The 21,641-nt window shown below is 40.9% G+C and overlaps 1 protein-coding gene across 1 annotated transcript in view; it reads left to right on the top strand.

Annotated features, from left to right (window-relative positions):
- The window catches only part of FBXW8 (F-box and WD repeat domain containing 8), a 123,639-nt gene that overhangs the window by 65,533 nt on the left and 36,465 nt on the right, over positions 1 to 21,641 (top strand). Inside the window, exons 6-7 of the mRNA XM_025889444.2 lie at positions 18,026 to 18,222; positions 21,164 to 21,370. Of these exons, the coding sequence (XP_025745229.1) occupies positions 18,026 to 18,222; positions 21,164 to 21,370 (404 nt within the window). The remainder of the gene's footprint in view (positions 1 to 18,025; positions 18,223 to 21,163; positions 21,371 to 21,641) is intronic.

Here is a 21,641-nt window from a genome sequence, read left to right as displayed (position 1 = left end):
TCTAGCCGTTTTGGGGTGGAGTCTTTTGGGTTTTCCACATACAGTATCATATCATCTGCAAAGAGTGAGAGTTTGACTTCCTCTTTGCCGATTTGGATGCCTTTGATTTCTTTTTGTTGTCTGATTGCTGTGGCTAGGACTTCTAATACTATGTTGAATAGCAGTGGTGAGAGTGGACATCCCTGCCGCGTTCCTGACCTTAGGGGAAAGGCTCTCAGCCTTTCCCCATTGAGAATGATACTCGCTGTAGGTTTTTCATAGATGGCTTTTATGATATTGAGGTATGTACCCTCTATCCCTATACTCTGAAGAGTTTTGATCAAGAAAGGATGTTGTACTTTGTCAAATGCTTTTTCTGCATCTATTGAGAGGATCATATGATTCTTGTTCTTTCTTTTGTTAATGTATTGTATCACGTTGATTGATTTGCGGATGTTGAACCAGCCTTGCAGCCCAGGAATAAATCCCACTTGGTCATGGTGAATAATCCTTTTAATGTACTGTTGGATCCTATTGGCTAGTATTTTGGTGAGAATTTTTGCATCCATGTTCATCAAGGATATTGGTCTGTAATTCTCTTTTTTGATGGGGTCTTTGTCTGGTTTTGGGATCAAGGTAATGCTGGCCTCATAAAATGAGTTTGGAAGTTTCCCTTCCATTTCTATTTTTTGGAACAGTTTCAGGAGAATAGGTATTAATTCTTCTTGAAATGTCTGATAGAATTCCCCCGGGAAGCCGTCTGGCCCTGGGCTTTTGTTTCTTGGGAGATTTTTGATGACTGTTTCAATTTCCTTAGTGGTTATAGGTCTGTTCAGGTTTTCTATTTCTTCCTGGTTCAATTTTGGTAGTTGATACATCTCTAGGAATGCACCCATTTCTTCCAGGTTATCTAATTTGCTGGCATAGAGTTGCTCATAATATGTTCTTATAATTGTTTGTATTTCTTTGGTGTTGGTTGTGATCTCTCCTCTTTCATTCATGATTTTGTTGATTTGGGTCATTTCTCTTTTCTTTTTGATAAGTCTGGCCAGGGGTTTATCAATCTTGTTAATTCTTTCAAAGAACCAGCTCCTAGTTTCGTTGATCTGTTCTACTGTTCTTTTGGTTTCTATTTCATTGATTTCTGCTCTGATCTTTATTATTTCTCTTCTCCTGCTGGGTTTAGGCTTTATTTGCTGTTCTTTCTCCAGCTCCTTTAGGTGTAGGGTTAGGTTGTGTATTTGAGACCTTTCTTGTTTCTTGAGAAAGGCTTGTATTGCTATATACTTTCCTCTCAGGACTGCCTTTGCTGTATCCCAAAGATTTTGAACAGTTGTGTTTTCATTTTCATTGGTTTCCATGAATTTTTTTAATTCTTCTTTAATTTCCTGGTTGACCCATTCATTCTTTAGTAGGATGCTCTTTAGCCTCCATGTATTTGAGTTCTTTCCGACTTTCCTCTTGTGATTGAGTCCTAGTTTCAAAGCACTGTGGTCTGAAAATATGCAGGGAATGATCCCAATCTTTTGGTACCGGTTGAGACCTGATTTGTGATCTAGGATGTGATCAATTCTGGAGAATGTTCCATGGGCACTAGAGAAGAATGTGTATTCCATTGCTTTGGGATGGAATGTTCTGAATATGTCTGTGAAGTCCATTTGGTCCAGTGTGTCATTTAAAGTCTTTATTTCCTTGTTGATCTTTTGCTTAGATGATCTGTCCATTTCAGTCAGGGGGGTGTTAAAGTCCCCCACTATTATTGTATTGTTGTCAATGTGTTTCTTCGCTTTTGTTATTAATTGCCTTATATAATTGGCTGCTCCCATGTTCGGGGCATAGATATTTACAATTGTTAGATCTTCTTGTTGGATAGACCCTTTAAGTAGGATATAGTGTCCTTCCTCATCTCTTATTACAGTCTTTGTTTTAAAAATCTAATTTGTCTGATATAAGGATTGCCACTCCAGCTTTCTTTTGGTGTCCATTAGCATGGTAAATGGTTTTCCACCCCCTCACTTTCAATCTGGGGGTGTCTTTGGGTCTAAAATGAGTCTCTTGCAGACAGCATATTGATGGGTCTTGTTTTTTAATCCAATCTGATAGCCTGTGTCTTTTGATTGGGGCATTTAGCCCATTTACATTCAGGGTAACTATTGAAAGGTATGAATTTAGTGCCATTGTATTGCCTGTAAGGTGACTGTTACTGTATATTGTCTGTGTTCCTTTCTGATCTATGCTGCTTTTAGGCTCTCTCTTTGCTTAGAGGACCCCTTTCAATATTTCTTGGAGGGCTGGTTTCGTGTTTGCAAATTCCTTTAGTTTTTGTTTGTTCTGGAAGCTTTTTATCTCTCCTTCTGTTTTCAATGACAGCCTAGCTGGATATAGTATTCTTGGCTGCATATTTTTCTCGTTTAGTGCTCTGAAGATATCTTGCCAGTCCTTTCTGGCCTGCCAGGTCTCTGTGGATAGGTCTGTTGCCAATCTAATATTTCTACCATTGTAGGTTACATATCTCTTCTCCCGAGCTGCTTTCAGGATTTTCTCTTTGTCTCTGAGACTCATAAGTTTTACTATTAGATGTTGGGGTGTTGACCTATTATTATTGATTTTGAGAGGGGTTCTCTGTGCCTCCTGGATTTTGTTGCCTGTTTCCTTCCTCACATTAGGGAAGTTCTCTGCTGTTATTTTCTCCAGTATACTTCTGCCCCCCTCTCTCTCTCTCTTCTTCTTCTGGGATCCCAATTATTCTAATGTTGTTTCGTCTTACCGTATCACTTATCTCTCGAATTCTGCCCTCCTGATCCTGTAGTTGTTTCTCTCTCTTTTTCTCAGCCTCTTTATTTTCCATCATTTGGTCTTCTATATCACTGATTCTCTCTTCTGCCTCATTTATCCTAGCAGTTAGTGCCCCCATTTTTTATTGCACCTCATCAATAGCCTTTTTGATTTCGACTTGGTTAGATTTTAGTTCTTTTATTTCTCCAGAAAGGGTTTCTCTAATAACTTTCACGCTTTTTTCAAGCCCAGCTAGTATCTTTAAAGTCATGATTCTGAACTCTAGGTCCGACATCGTACTAATGTCCGTATTGAGTAGGTCCCTGGCTGACGGTACTACCTCTTGTTCTTTTTGCTGAGGTGATTTTTTTCGTCTTGTCTTTTTGTCCAGAGAATAGATGAATGAGAGAACGAAATGCTAACAGGTTACCAACGTCCCCAGCAAATATACTGTATACACATCAGAAAAGACCTGAAACCAGGGGAAAAGAAAGGGAAGGAAGAAAAAAGAAAGAGAAAAAAAAAGATAACAAAAACAGAACAATACAAAAAAAGCAGAATATGATCCAATATGATCAGGCTAGTGCATAGATCAGTGCCACACGCTAGATTTTGGGCGTATTTTGGTCTGTTAGAAAAAAGTGCCTCCTAAAATTTTAAAGGAAGAAAGACATATATGTACAAAATAAGGGTTGATACAATGAAGGGATGGAAGATGACTTCCAGTAAGTGGTCGCTTCTCTGTTCAGAGAGTTGTTGCTACTCTCCTCTTCGATCTCCTGTTGAGTTTGTAGGTGTTCACAGTGGTTTGATCCCTATTCAGCTGAATTCCTGAGACCAGACGAAATCTAGGTCTCCTACTCCTCCGTCATCTTGCTCCGCCCAATCTGGCCCACCTTTAAAGCGATCCAAAAATGGATATTGTAGTATGGGATCATAGTGGCAGTGGATATTGTATATATGGGATCATAATGGCAGTGGATATTGTATATATGGGATCATAGTGGCAGTAGGCATGGCCAAATATAGTAGCTATGTGGATTCTGAATTGTTCCTCCTCCTTGCTTTTAACTCTACTCCCATGTAGGACTTAAAAGCCAAGATCATGCAGTATTACAAAAAGAAATTCCTGGATAAGCAGCTTTCCCCAACCCTTTATTCCAAGGCTATGGCTGACTTTTCTGCATGTTTTTAAGAGCATATGACCTTTGATGCAAAGACCTGGACTAGGTTATTCTAATTCCTAAGAGTTGGAAGCGTATATTGTGCTGTCCTAGTAATATTAAATATAGCTAGTGCCCATATCTTGGTTTCTAAATATCATTAATCAGTAAAAGGAACCAGTGCTAGGGGAGGCAAATACAGGATGAGTCTGGAACATCTTGTGGGGCCAGAAAGTAAGGATTTTAAAAAAAGAATAGCAGAGGAAAGGGAGAAGTTCTATTTATAGGACAGTGTAACCAAACTGGAGTTCCTTCCCAACAGCAAAATCAGGGACAATTTGAGCAGAAAATATGATAGTAATGGATTATAACCTATAGAATAAAGAAGTAAATATCTACAAACCTATGCTGATATAAATAAATAAATGAATAAATAAGGAAGAAGAGACAACTCTTCCTTACAGTAGCATTTCAGTTAATGAATTTGTATATAGAGAAGGGTGATGAAAATAGAAATTCATTTGGCAAGCACCACAATAATTGTTGCAGGCAAGAATCATCCATGGATGCTAAAATTGATATGATGAGAAACAGGATATGCGCATAGTTTCAAGTTATTTCCTCACAAGAGAAAAACAGTATCCTTATAATGGAGAAACCTGACTATACCACCCAAACCAAGTGGTGAAAGTTACCATTACCAGTAATGAGAAATTGACATCATGTACCTCCTGATACACGGAAAAGGCACAACGTTACTTCTGTGCTATTTTTGCCAAAAATGCATAACCTGATTTTAAACATGACTAAACGTCAGACAACTGAGAGATCTTCTACAAGATACCTGATCAGTACTTTCTAAGGGTCAGGGGCAGGAAGGACAAGATAGACTGAGGAATGGTCTCAGAGGAAGGAGACATGACAATTAAATGCAACATGGAATTCTGGAATGGATTCTGGACCAGGAAGAGGATGTTGGTGGGCCATTTGGTGAAATGGGAATAAGGTCTGTAGATTGAACATCTTGCATCAGTGTTAATTTCCCGACTTTCATCATTCTACTGTGGTTATGTAATATGTTAACACTTGGGGAAGCTGAGTGAAGGGTATACTGTAACTCTTTTGTATAATCTGTAGGGCTTTTTCATAAGTCTGAAATATTTCAAATTTTTAAAAAATGTTAGATCATTAAACAAGATTAGATTATTTTTCTCATAGTGATTTAATGCCATGTTTTTATATGTTAAGTACTTATTCAGGAAAAAAAATGTGCCTGTCCCTTTTCTGTTTGGCTGGATTGGGAAACTGAATTAGATGAGATTAGGGTCCTTGTTCTTCTGGTGGTGGTTATACAATTAGGGACTCTTAGCACACTTTGTTTCTGTATCTTGCTATTTATCTTTGGGCTCTTTCCTCCCCCTTTTATTTAATGCATGATGGTATGAAATGGTATTTTATTTCCAAAGAATACTTTTTAAAAATGATGTAGCTATTATATTTGGCAATATGCCAGAAATTAGTTTTTTAGGCCACTACTTAAAACTTGTGATAAACAAGTTTTGTCAGTTTTATATATAAGATGTGAAAGGGACATACGATTTCAGTCATATGGAATTTAAGAAACAAAACAGAAGAGCATAAGGGAAGGAAGCGAAAAATAGATGAAATCAGAAAGGGAGACAAACCATGAGGCTCGCTCTCTTTTTTCTTCTTTTTAAGATTTTTTATTTATTTGGGCGCCTGGGTGGCTCAGATGGTTAAGCGTCTGCCTTCGGCTCAGGTCATGATCCCAGAGTCCTGGGATCGAGCCCCACATCAGGCTCCCTGCTCAGCGGGGAGCCTGCTTCTCCCTCTCGCACTCCCCCTGCTTGTGTTCCCCACTCTTGCTGTGTCTCTCTCTGTCAAATAAAATCTTTAAAAATAAATAAATAAAAGATGTGAAAGGGAGATCTGGTTTGCCAAAGTAATTTTAGGGGGTAAACAAAATCTGAAGGCTGCTAGTCTTTAAGGCAGGTGGATCTGTGGGTCTGGAGTTAGAGGAGAAATCTGTATTGGACTTCTATAATGCCCCACCCCAGGGAACACAGAAGGAAAAGGGAGAGCCCCAGCGTAAACATTAGGGCCCTCCTGGCAGAACCCAGCCACACTCAGATTTGCATTTGGATTTGACGCCTAAGTGAGATGTGAGATCATCTGCTGTTCCCTTTTCTCCTCATTTGGTGTAACTCAAAGCTGACTGTGGTTGTACCATAATCTAAATCTTTACGTATACTTTTTTCTACTTTCCATTTGAGCCATTTAATACTTTTATTGCAAGGGAATTAATTGATAGTACGTCTTCAGGATATTTTGAGGATTTGGAATGGGATCTCCAAAAGTTGCAAAATATCATCCCTGGAATTTTCATTGTAAATCTGTTCTGAGAAGGCACTTAGCTTGCAGTGTAGCTACTGAAAACCTTTGTAAAACACAAGTTCTGCATCTCTACTTTTGTTATGATGGCTTTTCAAATTGCTATTTTTAAAAATCCTTTTATTATGGAAAATTCAAAACACAAAATTGGAGAGAACAGTGTGATGAATCCCCATACACCCACCCCTCAGCTTCAGTAGTCACCAGGGCTATTGTAATCACACGTGTCCAAATATTATGTAGTTCCATCACTCAGTAAGTGCAACTGTTTTTGAAGATAGACATATTTTCCTTTTAGTAACAAGTAGCATTTTTAAAAAAAAGAACAAGGAGGCTAAGACCTACCGAATACCACTCTTGGCCTAGACCCTGTGCTGGGCTCTCATGCACCTGTCTGGACAGGGAAGTGGCGGCGATGTTATAGACTCCTTTGGAGTTTAATTCACCTTAACCCATCATTGAGTCAGCAGTAGTTTGTATATCAGAGTTAAATATTGATTATAAAACTATGTGGGTTGTGATTGGAAAAAGTAAAAAAAAATTGTCACTAACCATATTAATATCTACAAAGAGGTATATGCATATTATAATTAAATGTTTGATAGAGTATTACACATTCAAATTGTACTAAAGGATGTGTGGTAAAACGTAAGTGTTCTTTCTCTACCTACCACCACCTGGCCCCTGTGTCCCCCAGGACCACAGTCTCTTCTCTAGAGGCATCACCTACTACCAGTGTCTGATAGACTCTTCCAAGATATATTCTATATTATGTTTATGTTGCTCAGTTCTATTGTAGGAAAAAATTGGCTGCATGCACAGTGAGGTCTCTTTCACATCCTCTGCCTTCTTGGCATTTCTCCTGGTAGAAGAGCTGGTCCAGATGCTTCCCCATCAACCTGTTTTTCCTTTGAGTTTGTTAACTGTAAATTCTTCTATTTAGTCGCATTGTCCTCATCTTACAATATGTTATTTGACTCCTTTTCAATTTACTGTCTCTTTTCATTTTCTTATTTTTAAAATGTTTTTCCTCTGCTTTGATCTGGAGAGTACTAAATATATTCAGCTTGCTTGCTTCTTGACTCAGTGTCTGCTTCGGTGATCTCCTGTCTGGTTGCTGATTTGCTTCTGCCTAACCAGTCACTTTATAGGTCCAGGAGTCCATTCAGATGCTCTTGTCAATCTAAAGTACATTCCGGAATGCTTCGCATTTATTGTTTTTCTCCGTAAGCAGCAAAGTTCAGCTTTAAGGTTGTGCTCAGCTACAGTATTGAAGATGGACATGCACGGTAGATGCTTTTTCTTTTTCAAGACCTTCCGTAATTTAGCCCCTCATTGTGACCCTTGTTTGCACTGATATTAGCCCCCGCCCCCCAGCCACCTCTTCCATAAAAGCAGAAGTTGCTTTGTCCTTTCAGACCTAATGCCACCTTTACATCTCTGGCCTATATTTCTTAGTGATGTCGTATGGACTTAATGAATGAGGAAGTACACATTTAGTGAATGCAATGGGTAGATCTTAAATCTTTGTTAAAATTCCTTTTCTCTTGTTGAGGAATCTCTTGACTCCTGTTTGTTTATAGGCAAGTGTTTATGTGGTGGAAATTGGAGTTCCCAGCTGTTTTCATAGTTTCATTCACTGTCTCTGAGCGGCAGGTAAGTGATCCCGCCTGTTTGCCTACAATAGTGCCCCCTTATCCACGATTTCACCTTCGGCAGCTTCAGTTACCCACGGTCCATGGTGGTCTGGAAGCAGGTGATCCTCCTTCTGACGTGTCAGCAGGTCAAGAGTAGCCTAATGCTCCATCACAACATTCTAACCTCACTCCATCTCCTCACATAGGCATGTTACTTATCATCTCACACCATCGCAAGAAGAGGGTTGAGTTCAGTACAGGAAGCTGTGTTAGACCGCATTCACATAACTTGTCACAGCACCTTGTTATAATTGTTCTATTTTAGTATTGTTGATCTCTTCCTATGCTTTTTTTTTTTTAATAAATTAAACTTTATCAGAGGTATGTATGTAAAGGAAAAAACATAGTACATAGTGGGTTTGGAACTATCCATGGTCCAACATCTCCTAGGGGTCTTGGAACGTATTCCTCCCCCCGCCCCCCAGATGAGGGGGGACTGCTGTGGTAAGAAGCTGACCCAAGCCTCAGGTGTTTATTGTGCAAGCTCAAGAGGATGGGAGCTCATGGCTAAAATAAGCTCTAATCAAGGAAGCACTAAAGACCACAAGAGGTGACCAGTCTGTGACTTTGGAAACTGTTAACCTCTTGTAAATTTTATGGCGTGTACAAAAGATCAAAGGGGAGGGGCGGTGCCAGTTGTGTGTGGTGGTGGTGGTTTTTTTCTCCCCAAAACCAGTTCAGCAGTTATTTACCTTTCAGGCAATTAACATAATTACCATTATGCTAAAAAGTAATTTTGGAAAGTTCTGCCCTGAGCTCTTATGACTCCACCGGGACAGTTTTAGTTGGGACTTATCTTTTTGATGGAAGCCTAATTGCAATTTTGGCTTTGTGCACACAAACAGAAGCAGCTAATTGTTTAGGCAAATAGCAGATTAATTTAAATATGCATCCCTAATAAAACAAAAATGGTATCCATTATGGTCCTTGTTCCCATGACAAGGAATATAAATATTCTCTGCAAGTACCATTAGGCAGAGGTCTTAAGGATTGTCGACATTATTTCACAGTGGTAGCACTTTCCCGATATCAAGTAATCTTTACAAAAGCTAACATAAATCAGTTTAAACTCATTTAGATCCCATTTCCACTATGTGCAGTTTCATTACCACACTCTGGCCGGCCTCCTCTGGGAGGTGGGAGGGGCATGTTGCAAACTGGCATGGGTGCCCATCCACAGCTGCTGAGCGGGCTTTATGTCTCCTCAGAAGACTAGCTGTCGTTACTCATGTCATTGTTAACGACTGTTCCTGGTCTAGATGAACTCGGAGTTCCTTCAGCCCTGCTGCTGCTTGTCAAGGTGGACGGTGCTGAGCCCATCGAGCAGGTGGGACTGCCAAGCCCCACTCCTGTCTCCTTGATTGGGCTGGTAGCCCTCACTCAATGTGCTCTTGCAGACTTTTTGAGAGACACTTTTTCTCCTTTTGTCTGCATCCTTTTCATATTTTTCATGAATGAAGCTGTATTGTTGGGAGCCCAGTGCTACTTCAGAGTTAAACATCTTTTGTCCAGCTACTGAGGTCTTGTCAGGGAGAAAGAAAGACACCTGCTTTCCTTTTAGTTTTCCTGGTGTGGGGCAAATGGGGGCTATAAGCTCTGGTTCTTAGGGATTATGCCTTGTTCAGGAAATGATAGCGATGACCTGCTTTGTAAGTCACTACTGAGGAACTACACAGAACCTCCCTTTACATTTGCTAAGACCTTTTGTTTTACCTTGGCCTAACTTGCAGGATAAATGTAGTAGGCGCTTTTTGGGGTATCTCCTTGCTCCAGTAAACCTCCTTAGCCTCTGTAGGGGTGGGCATATTCATAGTATTTGAGTTAGCCTCTGGCCTCAGTTGGTTGGACAGAGATGGGGACCGAAGGCTTTGGGGGCAGCTAATTCATGGACTGGGATGAGCCATTTGGGCCTCACACTTTTAGTCTTGATTGTGTGCTTGGAGTAGAAGACCCCACAGTGTAGGGAGGAGCGACAGCCGGCTTGTGGGGGGAAAGGGAAGAATGAAACAGTCGCAGAGAGAAGTGGAGGCAAGATCTGTGGTGCACACGAAAGACATACACCTCCCTGGTTCTGAACGTCTTCTTAGTCCCTGGTTCAGATTCCTTATAGTCCCCCAGCTCTCCTTCTTGCCCTTGGGTTCCCTGAAATAGCCCCGTTCCTGTTCAGTTGGTTTCCCTTAGGTATTTAAGTGAGTTTCAGTGGATTTCTGTTTCTTACAACCAAATGTCCCTGGCTAAAACCTAAGACAAACGTTCAGCAAACCTTTATTGACAGCCACTTTCATCAGCCGCATCATCAGTGATGTTCTGAATTCACTGACACCGGGAATTTGGGAGAAAACAGACACAGTCCTGCCACTTCAGAAGTCCACACAATATCGAGAGCCAAATCCCTATCATTGCTGTTTCTGCAATATAATACTTGGCCTTTCAAATGAATTTATATCAGATTTTTTAAGATTACCACCTATTTGACAAGTGAATATATTTGGCTCTGACAGGCATTGACTACTTATTCCTTAATGTAATGTAACGGTTGTGCACCCAGGTCAACTGGAAATGTCTGGAAAAATGAGCTGCCCCTTCTTTGGGGATATTAAAATAATGTGACAACGTGACAAGAAGTTAAGCTTATCCATTTTCCCGTTGCACTTTGTATTATCTGCTATGTGTTTGTTTCTCTCAAATGTGGGTTTTTTGAGAATAAGGGTCATGGGGCGCCTGGGTGGCTCAGTCCTTAAGCGTCTGCCTTCGGCTCAGGTCGTGATCCCGGGGTCCTGGGATCGAGCCCCGCATCGGGCTTCCTGCTCGGCGGGAAGCCTGCTTCTCCCTCTCCCACTCCCCCTGCTTGTGTTCCCTTTCTCCCTCTCTCGTCGTGTGTCTCTCTCTGTCAAATAAATAAATAAAATCTTAAAAAAAAAAAAAAAAGAATAAGGGTCATATCCTTTCTATTTGCCCCCAAACAAGATGCTTGGTAGATGCCATGCGAATGTTTGCTCCATGCAGTCGGTGACTTTCTTGCTTTATTTGGTCTTGTTTGCTGTAGTTATCCAGGGGCCTAGAATAGGGGCTGGCCCAAAGCAAAGCCTTAGCAAACACTTGTTGAATGTATTGTTGCATCAAGTCCCTTTTGGCTAAATGTTGGTTAACAGGGGTGATGATCAGCTACAATATTATATGGCATTCTTATAATTCCGGTATTCACTGTTCAAGTCCCTGCAGTTCTGAGGTTGTAAAAGTAGCCGTGATGTAACTATATTAACTAATAGATCATTTATAAAATCAGCTTCCACTCCAACATCACTCCCTGTTCGCTGCTGTATCTGTTCCCGCCCACCTTGCCCATGTGTTTTTGGATCGAGTGTCCAGAAACATAGTTGCAAAGTGAAATTGCAAATCTTGCAAAAGCGGCAGGATTTAATGTTAAAAGTGATAATGGAAGAGCACTAGAGGCGGTAATTACACGGGTAAATATACGGGGCTTTTTTTTTTCTTACTATTTAAGTCTCTTTTAAAGATAATTGCCTGCTTATGCAAAAGTAATAACAATGTATATGGGGTTCATAACATACATAAAAATAAAAAGTATGACAACAGTAGCACAGAGGCTGGTGGGCAGGAAGTGCATTGTGGGAAGCTCTCATGCTTCACGTGAATTGGGCCAATATCACTGGGAGCTAGACTGGTAAGTTAAAGATGAATGCTAAAATCCTAAAGCGACCACTAAAATAACACAACAGAGTTTTGGCTAATGAGCCAACAAGGGAATTAAAATGGAATAAACACATACTCAGTTAATCCAAATAGTCTAAAAGAAGGCAGAAAAAGAGAAAATGGGAGCAAAGAACAAGAGGGATAAATAGCAAAATGGTAGGTTACACCCATTCCTGCCCATAGCCACATTAAAGGTAAATAGTCTAAACACTCCAGCCAAAAGCAAGACCAACTATATGCTGTCTACAAGAAACTCATTTCATATATGAAGACAAATGGCAAAGAGAAAGGACAGAAAAATATATACTGTGCTAATAACACTGATCAGAAGAAAGCTGGAGTGCCTGTATCCATGCCAGACAAAGTGGATCTCAGCAAAGAATGGAACCATGGCTAAAAAGGGACGTTTCATGCAACAAAGGGTCAAGTCATCCAGGGGACATAACAACCCTAAATGTTTATGCATCTAAAAGTGGTTTCAGAGGGCTGTGCCGTTGACCAGGATGGTCTAACAGTCTTACACTTCATAGTTGAAGGAAGTAGAATTGACACAAATGTTGACACTGTATGTGTTCAGAAAAGAATGTGGCCACTGAATTGAGGGAAACCTAGAATATGTTTTCCCGAAAGATCCTTCGTAGGAGAGCTCTGTGAAACTCAACCTTGCAGCAAAGGCATATGATTCTGTTGGAATAATGATGCCAACAAAACCGAGTAGTTGATTAATAATGAAAAACGTGTTTATAGATAAACTCCATGTGTGCTTGGAGTGAGCTGTGGTTGAGAAACTTCCACATTTGGCAGAATCCAGGCAAGCCTATGTCATTTACTCATGGAGCTCATAGTTATTTTATGCACTGTAGATGCAGCCACACATCCTGCGCTTTCCAGCTAAATCCCAGCCCAGTCTCATCACATACCAAGCGGCTCTGGACCAGTTGTTTAACCACTCGGAACTTCTGCTCTCTTTTGTAAAATGAAGATAATGATGCTCCTTCCAAAATGGAAGTGAGCACTCAGTGAGAGGAGACAAATGAAAGTGTCTGGATACTCGAAAGCTCTATGCAAATTACAATTTTTATTTCTCTTTCCTGTTCACTCTGATGTCTCTGAACAAATGCAAACAAAGGTAATGCAGAAGTATTTGGAGGAGGCACATCTTGGAATATGCCTCTCTATTTAATGGGAAGAGCCATTGGCATTTTCTGCAGCATATCTGTTTCTTCTGAGTCAGAGTGGAAAGAATTTGCCAAAATATACGCCAGGGGAATGTGTTGTGGAGCCTTTTGTGATCTGCTTATCCCCTGAGTTTATCACAATTCTTAGAAAAGAACACTGTTTTATGTCTGAAGCAACATTTAACTTGAAGAAAGCTCTGCTTTTGTTTGGGATCACCTACTTAGCCTACTGGCAGTTCAAAAGTCTTGCAGAGCAGCCCACATGTATGATTTTCTTCTGCCTGTATTTATCTAGTGCTGAATGATGCTTTATCCTAAGATCCTAAGTTCAAAGCATGTGCCATTTACAGACAAAGCACAAGGCAAGAAACAAGAAAGATGGGAAGATGGACTGCAAAGAGAAGAAAAGTGAAAAAGCTTTATCTGCTTTGGATAATAGGAAGTTATGGGAACTAGGAGAGGATTTTGGATGACCAACAGAGGAAATTTGCGTTATTAATAGATTAAATATACTTAACAACATGGCAGGCCCAATAGGACACATAAAATATAAGGTAAGGGCGCCTGGGCGGCTCAGTCGTTGAGCGGCTGCCTTCCGCTCAGGCCGTGACCCCAGGCTCCTGGGATCCAGCCCCATGTCGCAGGGAGCCTGCTGCTCCCTCTCCCGCTCCCCCTGCGGGTGTGCCCTCTCTCGCTGTGCCTCTCTGTCAAATAAATAGAATCTTTAAAAAAAATGTAAAACTGGTTGGCCTATCTCCAGCCTTTTGTGTGGTTTTTCTCCTTTGATCTGCATGACAGTCCTGTGTAGTAGGCAGTGTTCTCTTCAGTTTTACAGATGAGGAGACAGGCTCACAGCTTCAAGTAACTTGCCCAAGGCCTTCAGCTAGCAAGTCGTAGAGCTGGATTTGAACTCAAATAAGCACAGATTGTGTTATATCCGTACAGTCGTTTCTCGGTGAATTTTGAAAAATTAGTGGGAATTGCAGCAGGACATTATCCAACATGATGCAGACAGTAATTATTTTCTTGGGTAAATCTTTGAGGGGAAAGAAGTGGGTAGGAATGATAAAAAGAAATTTTTTAGCGAGAAAAGAATAAATGGCACCCCAAATACAGAAAACAAAAGTTTATAATTCTTTTTTTTTTTTTTAAGATTGATTGATTTATTTTAGAGCGTGAGTATGAGGAGGGGCAGAGGGAGAGAGAATCTTAGGCAGACTCCCCACTGAGCATGGAGCCCAACACAGGCTCAATCTCCCAACCGTGAGATCATGACCTGAGCCGAAATCAAGTCAGACATTTAACTGACTGAGCCACCCAGGCACCCCAAAAGTTCATATTTCTTTCTTTAAAAAAAAAAAGGTTTTTATTTATTTGAGAGAGAGAGCACAAGCCAGGGGAAAGGCAGAGGGAGAAGCAGACTCCCTGCTGAGCAGGGAGCCCGATGTGGAGACTGAGCCCAGGACCCTGGGATCATGACCTGAGCCCAAGGCAGATGTCTAACCGTTTGAGCCTCCCAGGCACCCTAAAAGTTTTTATTTCTGATAGAAAAGTGTAAGTTCCTGAAGATGACTGGTGCTCAGGCTTGAGAGCATATCCCCAGAGTTTCTGTTGCCCCCAAGTCTGCATTTCTAACAAGCACCCCCCTCCCCCATGGCACTGCAGCTGCTGCTTGGGGCCTGGGGGCACCACACTTGGATATCACCACTCTAGACCATTTGAGGGAGGTGGAGACGTGGCCAGTGTGTGTAAGAGGAATTCCTCTGGCTAGCAGCATTCAGGGAGCTGGAGAGAAGGGTGTATAGGTAGAAATCAAGGTTTTTAACAAGCGTGGGGTAGTCAAGCTTATGTTTTACAACGATGCGAAAGAAAGCACCCCTGCTCCCTGTGGCTGGAAGAGGGTGGTATGCGGAAGGATGAAATGCAAGAACCTCATAGAGTGTAGGCTAATGGCAGTTTTGAGATCTGGTTGGCATCTAGAGCAGTGCCCTGTCTATAACATGCTCAGTAATTGTTTGCACGATGTCTCACACCTGTTAGAGTGGCTGTCATCGAAGACAAGTGATGACAAATTCTGGTGAGAATGTGGAGAGAAAGGATCCCTGATGCACTGCTGGTGGAAACAGAAATTGGTGCAGCCACTGTGGGAAACAACATGTTGGTTCCTCAAAAAAATAACCACCAGATGAGCCAGCAGTTCCACTTCTGGGTATTTGTCCAAAGGAAATGAAATCACTATCCCAAAGAGCTGTCTATACCGCCATGTGCACTGCAGCGTTATTCACAGTAGCAGAGACATGGGAACAGCCTACATGTCTATTGACAGATGGATAAGGAAAATTTGGTATTTATCTACAATGGAATACTATTCAGCCGTAAAAAGAAGGAAATCCTGCTATTTGCAACAATATGGGTGAACCCTGAGGGCATTATGCTAAGTGAAATAAGTCAGAGCAAAAACAAATAGCATATCATCTCACTCACGTGGAATCTAAAAAACAAACTCAGAACAGATTTGTGATTCCTGGGGTGGAGGTAGGGGAAATGGGTAAAGGTGGTCAAAAGGTGTACAAACGTCCAGTTATAGGTAAGCTCTGGGGATCTATTATACAACATGATGACTATCATTAATACTGTATTGTATGTTTGCAAGTTGGTGAGAGTAGATCTTAAAAGTTCTCATAAGAGAAATTTGTTGGGACTTCATCAAGATAAAAAGCTTCTGCACAGCAAAGGAAACGGTCAACAAAACAAAGAGGCAACCCACGGAACGGAAAAAGATATTTGCAAATGACACTACAAAGGGCTGGTATCCAAGATCTGTAAAGAACTTCTCAAACTCAACACTCAAAAAACAAATAACCCAGTCAAAAAATGGGCAGAAGACATGAACAGACACTTCTCCAAAGAAGACTAATGGCTGACACATGAAAAAATGTTCATCATCATTAGCCATCAGGGAAATTTAAATCAAAACCACATTGAGATACCACCTTACACCAGTTAGAATGGCAAAAATTGACAAGGCAAGAAACAACAAATGTTGGAGAGGTTGTGGAGAAAGGGGAACCCTCTTACACTGTTGGTGCGAATGCAAATTGGTACAGTCACTTTGGAAAACAGTGTGGAGGTTCCTCAAAAAATTAAAAATAGAGCTACCCTATGACCCAGCAATTGCACTCCTGGGTATTTACCCCAGAGACACAGATGTAGTGAAAAGAAGGGCCCTATGCACCCCAATGTTCACAGCAGCAATGTCCACAGTAGCCAAACTGTGGAAAGATCCGAGATGCCCTTCAACAGACGAATGGAAAAAGATGTGGTCCGTGTATACAACGGACTATTACTCAGCCATCAGAAAGGATGAATACCCAACTTTGGCATCCACATGGATGGGACTGGAGGAGATGATGCTAAGTGCAATAAGTCAGGCAGAGAAAGTCAATTATCATATGGTTTCACTTATTTGTGGAACGTAAGGAATAGTGTGGAGGACAGTAGGAGAAGGAAGGGGAAAATGAAGGGGGGGAATTGGAGGGAAAGACGAACCATGAGAGACGATGGACTCCGAGAAACAAACTGAGGGTTTCAGAGGGGAGGGGGGTGGGGGGATGGATGAGCCCGGTGATGGGTATTAAGGAGGGCACGTGTTGCATGGAGCACTGGGTGTTATGCACAAACAATGAATCATGGAACACTACATCAAAAACTAATGATGTACTCTATGGTGACTAACATAATGTAATAAAAAAAAGAAATTTGTTAACTATGTGAGGTGATGGATGAACTTTGATCATTTCACAATAAATGCATATGTCAAATCATTATGTTGCACAACTTAAACTGATACAAAGTTATATGTCAGTTGTATCAATAATACTGGGAAATAATTGTTGCGTGAATGGACAATTAGGAGAATGAATTAAGAGTTCCATACATTAGGGGCACCTGGGTGGCTGTCGGTTAAGCATCTGCCTTTACCTCAGGTCATGATCCCAGGCTCCTGGGATCGAGCCCCACGTCGGGCTCCCTGCTCCTCAGGGAGCCTGCTTCTGCCTCTCCCTCTGCCTGCCGCTCCCCCTGCTTGTGCTCTCTCTCTCTGTGTCAAATAAATATAAAATCTTTTAAAAATTTTCCATATGTTAGAAATATTCACGGGGAGCCTGGGTAGCTCAGTGTTGGGCTCTGCGCTCCACGGGGAGTCTGAGATTCTCTCAATCTCTCCCCCTGCTCACATGCTCTCTCTCTCTAAAATAAATAAAATCTTAAAAAACATTCAGCAATTGATATATGTCCTTCCATTCTTTTTAAGTCTCATAAAAACATTTTCTAAAATTTATATTTTTGGTAAAAATAATTTTGGGGAAAATCTTCAGAATATACAAATGATATGCAATAAAATGCCCTCCTACTCTTGTCTCTTCTTTTTGGTTTCTTTCCTTCAAGGCCAGTATTAATAAAGTTTCTTGTGTATCCTTCCATACACAAAGAAGTCCTCATAAATGTATATGTGTGTAATATTTTGTTGATCATTTCATATAGCTTATACATAAGGCTGACTCAGTCTTGTCATTTTATTTAAATTCCATACTATGGTGGGCATTTAGATAGCTTCTAATCTTTTGGCATAATTAAAGACATTACAGTGACTGTCCTAAATACATTTGTAATTTGGTAAATAGCAAATTGTCTCCAAAGTTGGGTGAGTTAGTTTACATCCCCAGCAACAGTTTTAGAGCCCATTTCCCCATATCCTCAACAACCAAATATTTTATGAAATTTTTCATCTTTGTCAATTTGATTGATGAAAAATAATACCCTATGATCATTTTTATTTGTATTTTTCTAATTGTGAGTGAATTTTTGCATTTTTCTTACATTTATATATCTGTCGTAGTTCGTTTTTCTGTGACCAGGATGCTCATGTCCTTTGCTCACTTCTTAATTGCTTTTTTTCCTCATTGAATCTTTATTAAGGAAATTGGCCCTTTGTTATATGTGATGCAAACTTATGTACCTTTTAGTTTTCTTTATAGTGAACAGTTTTTAAAATTGTCCATTTTAAGTGAATTTACAATTGTTATCTGCATTGTTTTTTTCTACATAGGATTTCTTAACATTTGGGATCTAAGGACTGGGAAGTATCCTGTCCATCGTTTTGAACATGACGCCAGAATACAGGCACTAGCCCTCAGCCGGGAAGACGCAGTTGTGGCCACAGCTTCTGCTTTTGATGTTGTGATGTTACGCCCGAATGAGGAGGGATATTGGCAAATCACTGCCGAATTTGAAGTTCAGAAACTGGTAAGCTTTCAAGTCTGGTCACTGTATTCTCCGTTCTTGGAATCTCTGGGTCTAACATAGACAGATAGTAATGATGTCGGCAGCTCCCGTTCACTCAGGACTTCCTCTGGGCCTTACATTTCTAAATCTCACCGCAGCCTTGCAAAATAGATAGTATTCTTTTCCCCATTTGCCAGAAAGCCAATAGAGGCTTAGAGCAGAGAATTGACTTGCCCCAGATCTCAGCGCTAAGAAGCTGTGCTTCAGACCTCATGGCTAAATTCAAGGCTAGGGTTTCTCATCACTGGGGTCCTCAGCTTCCTTCACGTTAATAGGACATTCACCCCTGGAAATCTGAGGTCGGTTTCTGGCCTATTATATAAGTGAAAATGAATTCAGTGGTATCATCCCAGTCCATATGGGAAGGAAGATTACCATCCTGCACTTTCTTCCACCTAAGATTTTCTCACCTGGAATTAAGAGTAACTCCTGAGTGAAAACAAATTTAAGTCAGTGTTAATTGGGTAGCCGTGTTCCAGGATGTCATGCGTGAAGCTCGGCCAACCTTTAGAGTTCTTCACGTAGAGCCTGTCTCCGAGTCCAGTTATATGTGAGCCTCCATGTTTATATGGCAGGAGATGATTTTGTGGTAAGAAGGAAGAGCTCACATCTGTGCTACATTTGGATTTAATTTAAACAAACTTGATTTTGGCACTCGTGGGAAAGTGAACAGAAAAGCCAATGTTGAATAATGAATTGATGGTCTGACCTGGAACAGATCCTGTTCTTTTCCCTTTTTCCCCCTGGTGGAAATCTTGTTAGGCTTGAGTAACTAAAAAGCCATGGCATCACCACTTCACCTCCATAAGCTTCTGGTCCCTTTAGTAAGTAGTGTCTGCAGTTTGGGTGGTGGTTCCCCAAACTACCTGACCCTCCTCTTGGAGTTTTATTAGAAAAATGTGGAAATACTGTCTTTCTGTTCTCAAAACTACCATAGTGCTTACTATTTGGTCTCTGCCTAAAGAACATTCTAGATGAGCAATAATTATATGAATTCAGACAGTTACTTAGGATGTGAGTTCCTCTGTAAAGTGTAAATCCTGCCTTGGCAATAAGGTGGCATCCTGGCACAGACTGGAAGCTTTTTGAAGTAGTTTACAGCTCCTGGCAAATGGCATAACCACAGTCGATCTGAGCCTCTTGGTCTGTCAAAAATCCAACAGTAAAGTGAAATTAAATGGCTAGACTGAGGATGTTGATTTTAGGAAAATAAGAAATGAGTTTTAGAATAGGGGAGAGAGGAAGCAGGCAACCACTGCTGGAGGCATGTGTTATGCTTTTTATGTGTTATTTCTCATCCTGGATAGGGGTTTCCACAAAATGTGCTGTCACTGAAAAAGGCACCTCCTGGCCTGTGAGAGCCGGGCCATTTTTGTCTTCCCCAGATAGGCTCCCTGAATCATAATGGCAGTGTTCCCCAGTTGGTACTACTGGCCTAGAATGTCTGTTCTTTGTGATGAGTTATTGGCTGGGGACGTGGGGCCGCCACTCACACTCTTGGGCCGGAGGATTAGCAGTCCCCCGGATGTTCACTCTCTCCCAAGCTCCTCTGGACAGTCCTCAGGATGCAGGCTTTTGAACTCGTTTGGCTTATAGTCAGGGCAGAGCTGGCCTTTCACACAGTGGTTTTCATAATTACACATCATGGCACACCTTCTGCTTTTGTACTCTCCCATTTCACTCGAGGTGAAAACCTGGTGTAAACTGTGCTTGGGAGACATGTGCCACTTAGGGACATAGAAAAGCAAATTATTCCTGAAGGGAGCTCCTCATTCCCGTGCAGATGAGAGAAAGTGGTTGCAATAATGCAGTCAGGAATACTGTGGGGTCCTTTCTATTCTTGATAACCTTGAAGCCAGCAGAGGACAGATACCTCAGCTACTTTTAGCCTTTTAGCAACACATTTTTGGTATTTGCACAAATGTTAAAATGTGAATGGTGCTAATTTGGAACTGAGTGGATTTTATTCAGTTTCTTGTAAAAAAAATAATTTTTTGAATAGTTATTATACCCTTATGGTTCAGAATTTAAAAGATACAGTAAGGTTTACAGGGAGAAATCTGTCTTCCACCCCGTCAAAGTATTCTGTTCTCTTTTTGAAGGCAGCTATCGTTAACAGATTTATACTTGCATAAGCCACATATGTCCCATGGTCCCCCTGGCTCCCCTTCATGCACAGTAGCACTCTGTGAATCCTGTTACCTTGCTTCCTTGCTTTCTCCCCCCAAATGTATCCTGGATATGATTCCATTTGTATCAGTTTATAAAGAATTCTTCGTGCTTTTTTTTTCCTGTGGCTGCGTAGTATTCCAATGCATAGATGTACTGTTAATTAGTCCCTTGGTAAGGCATGTTTAGGTTTTTCCAGTTTTTAGCTAAGACAGCATAGTGCTACAGTAAATAACCTTGTACACGGTTGTTTTGCATGTGTGTGAGTTTACTTGTAAGTAAATTTCTAGGGCTAACTTGCTGGTTCTGAGCGCATGTGCATTTGACATTGTGATAAGTATTGTCAAATGTCCCTCTAGAGAGGTTGGACCAGATTACATCCCACCAGCCATAAGTGGGATCCGCAAATATGGTTGTCCCCCCTCCACTTCCAGACCAGTGTCCTATCAGGCTAATTGATCTTTGCTGATATGACTGGTGAAAATGGTATCTAGGTGAATTTTTACTTCATATTTCTCTTATCGGGAATGTATCATGTTTCTTTTACAAAGAGCAACTTTTTATTAGTGTAAGAACTGTGTTCTCATTTCCTGTGAACTGTGACCTTTTGCCCATCTTTTTCTGTTAGGTTCCTGGTTTTATTGACATATAGGAAGAACTGTGTATTTTTGACCAAGTCAGGATGAACCATAGTTGAGACCTGATGGACTACCTAACTCTAATCCTTTCACAGGTTGACTACCTTGAAATAGTTCCAGATACTGGAAGGTACCCTGTGGCAGTGGCCACGGCTGGAGATCTGGTATACCTGCTAAAAGCCGAAGACTCTGCCAGAACCCTCCATTATGTCTACGGCCAGCCCGTCACGTGTCTGGATGTCTCAGCCAGCCAGGCTGCTTTCGGTGTGAAGAGTCTAGGATGGGTATACGAAGGAAACAAGGTACAAAAATAGTAAGATGTATAAGGAACAAAAAAAAAAATCGATTTTTTTTTAGAAGGCAATTAAAAAATTAAAGCTGATACATTTCTTAAGGTGTATTCAGGCAATATATATTCATCATGGTATAAAAAGAAACCTCAAGCACTTCTGAAGGATATAAAATGAAAAGTAATTGTTTCTTTTCTCCTACCCTTCCTCCAGCCCCACTCCACAGAAGAAACTATTAAACAGTTTTTAGGTATCCATCTAGAAAAATTTAATGCATTTATAG

The sequence above is a fragment of the Callorhinus ursinus genome, unplaced genomic scaffold, assembly GCF_003265705.2.
Source record: "Callorhinus ursinus isolate GAN/ISIS: 27379988/994484 unplaced genomic scaffold, GSC_fseal_2.0 scaffold41, whole genome shotgun sequence".
In the NCBI taxonomy this organism is placed as follows: domain Eukaryota; kingdom Metazoa; phylum Chordata; class Mammalia; order Carnivora; family Otariidae; genus Callorhinus; species Callorhinus ursinus.
This window is presented reverse-complemented; position numbering and strand designations above follow the sequence as displayed.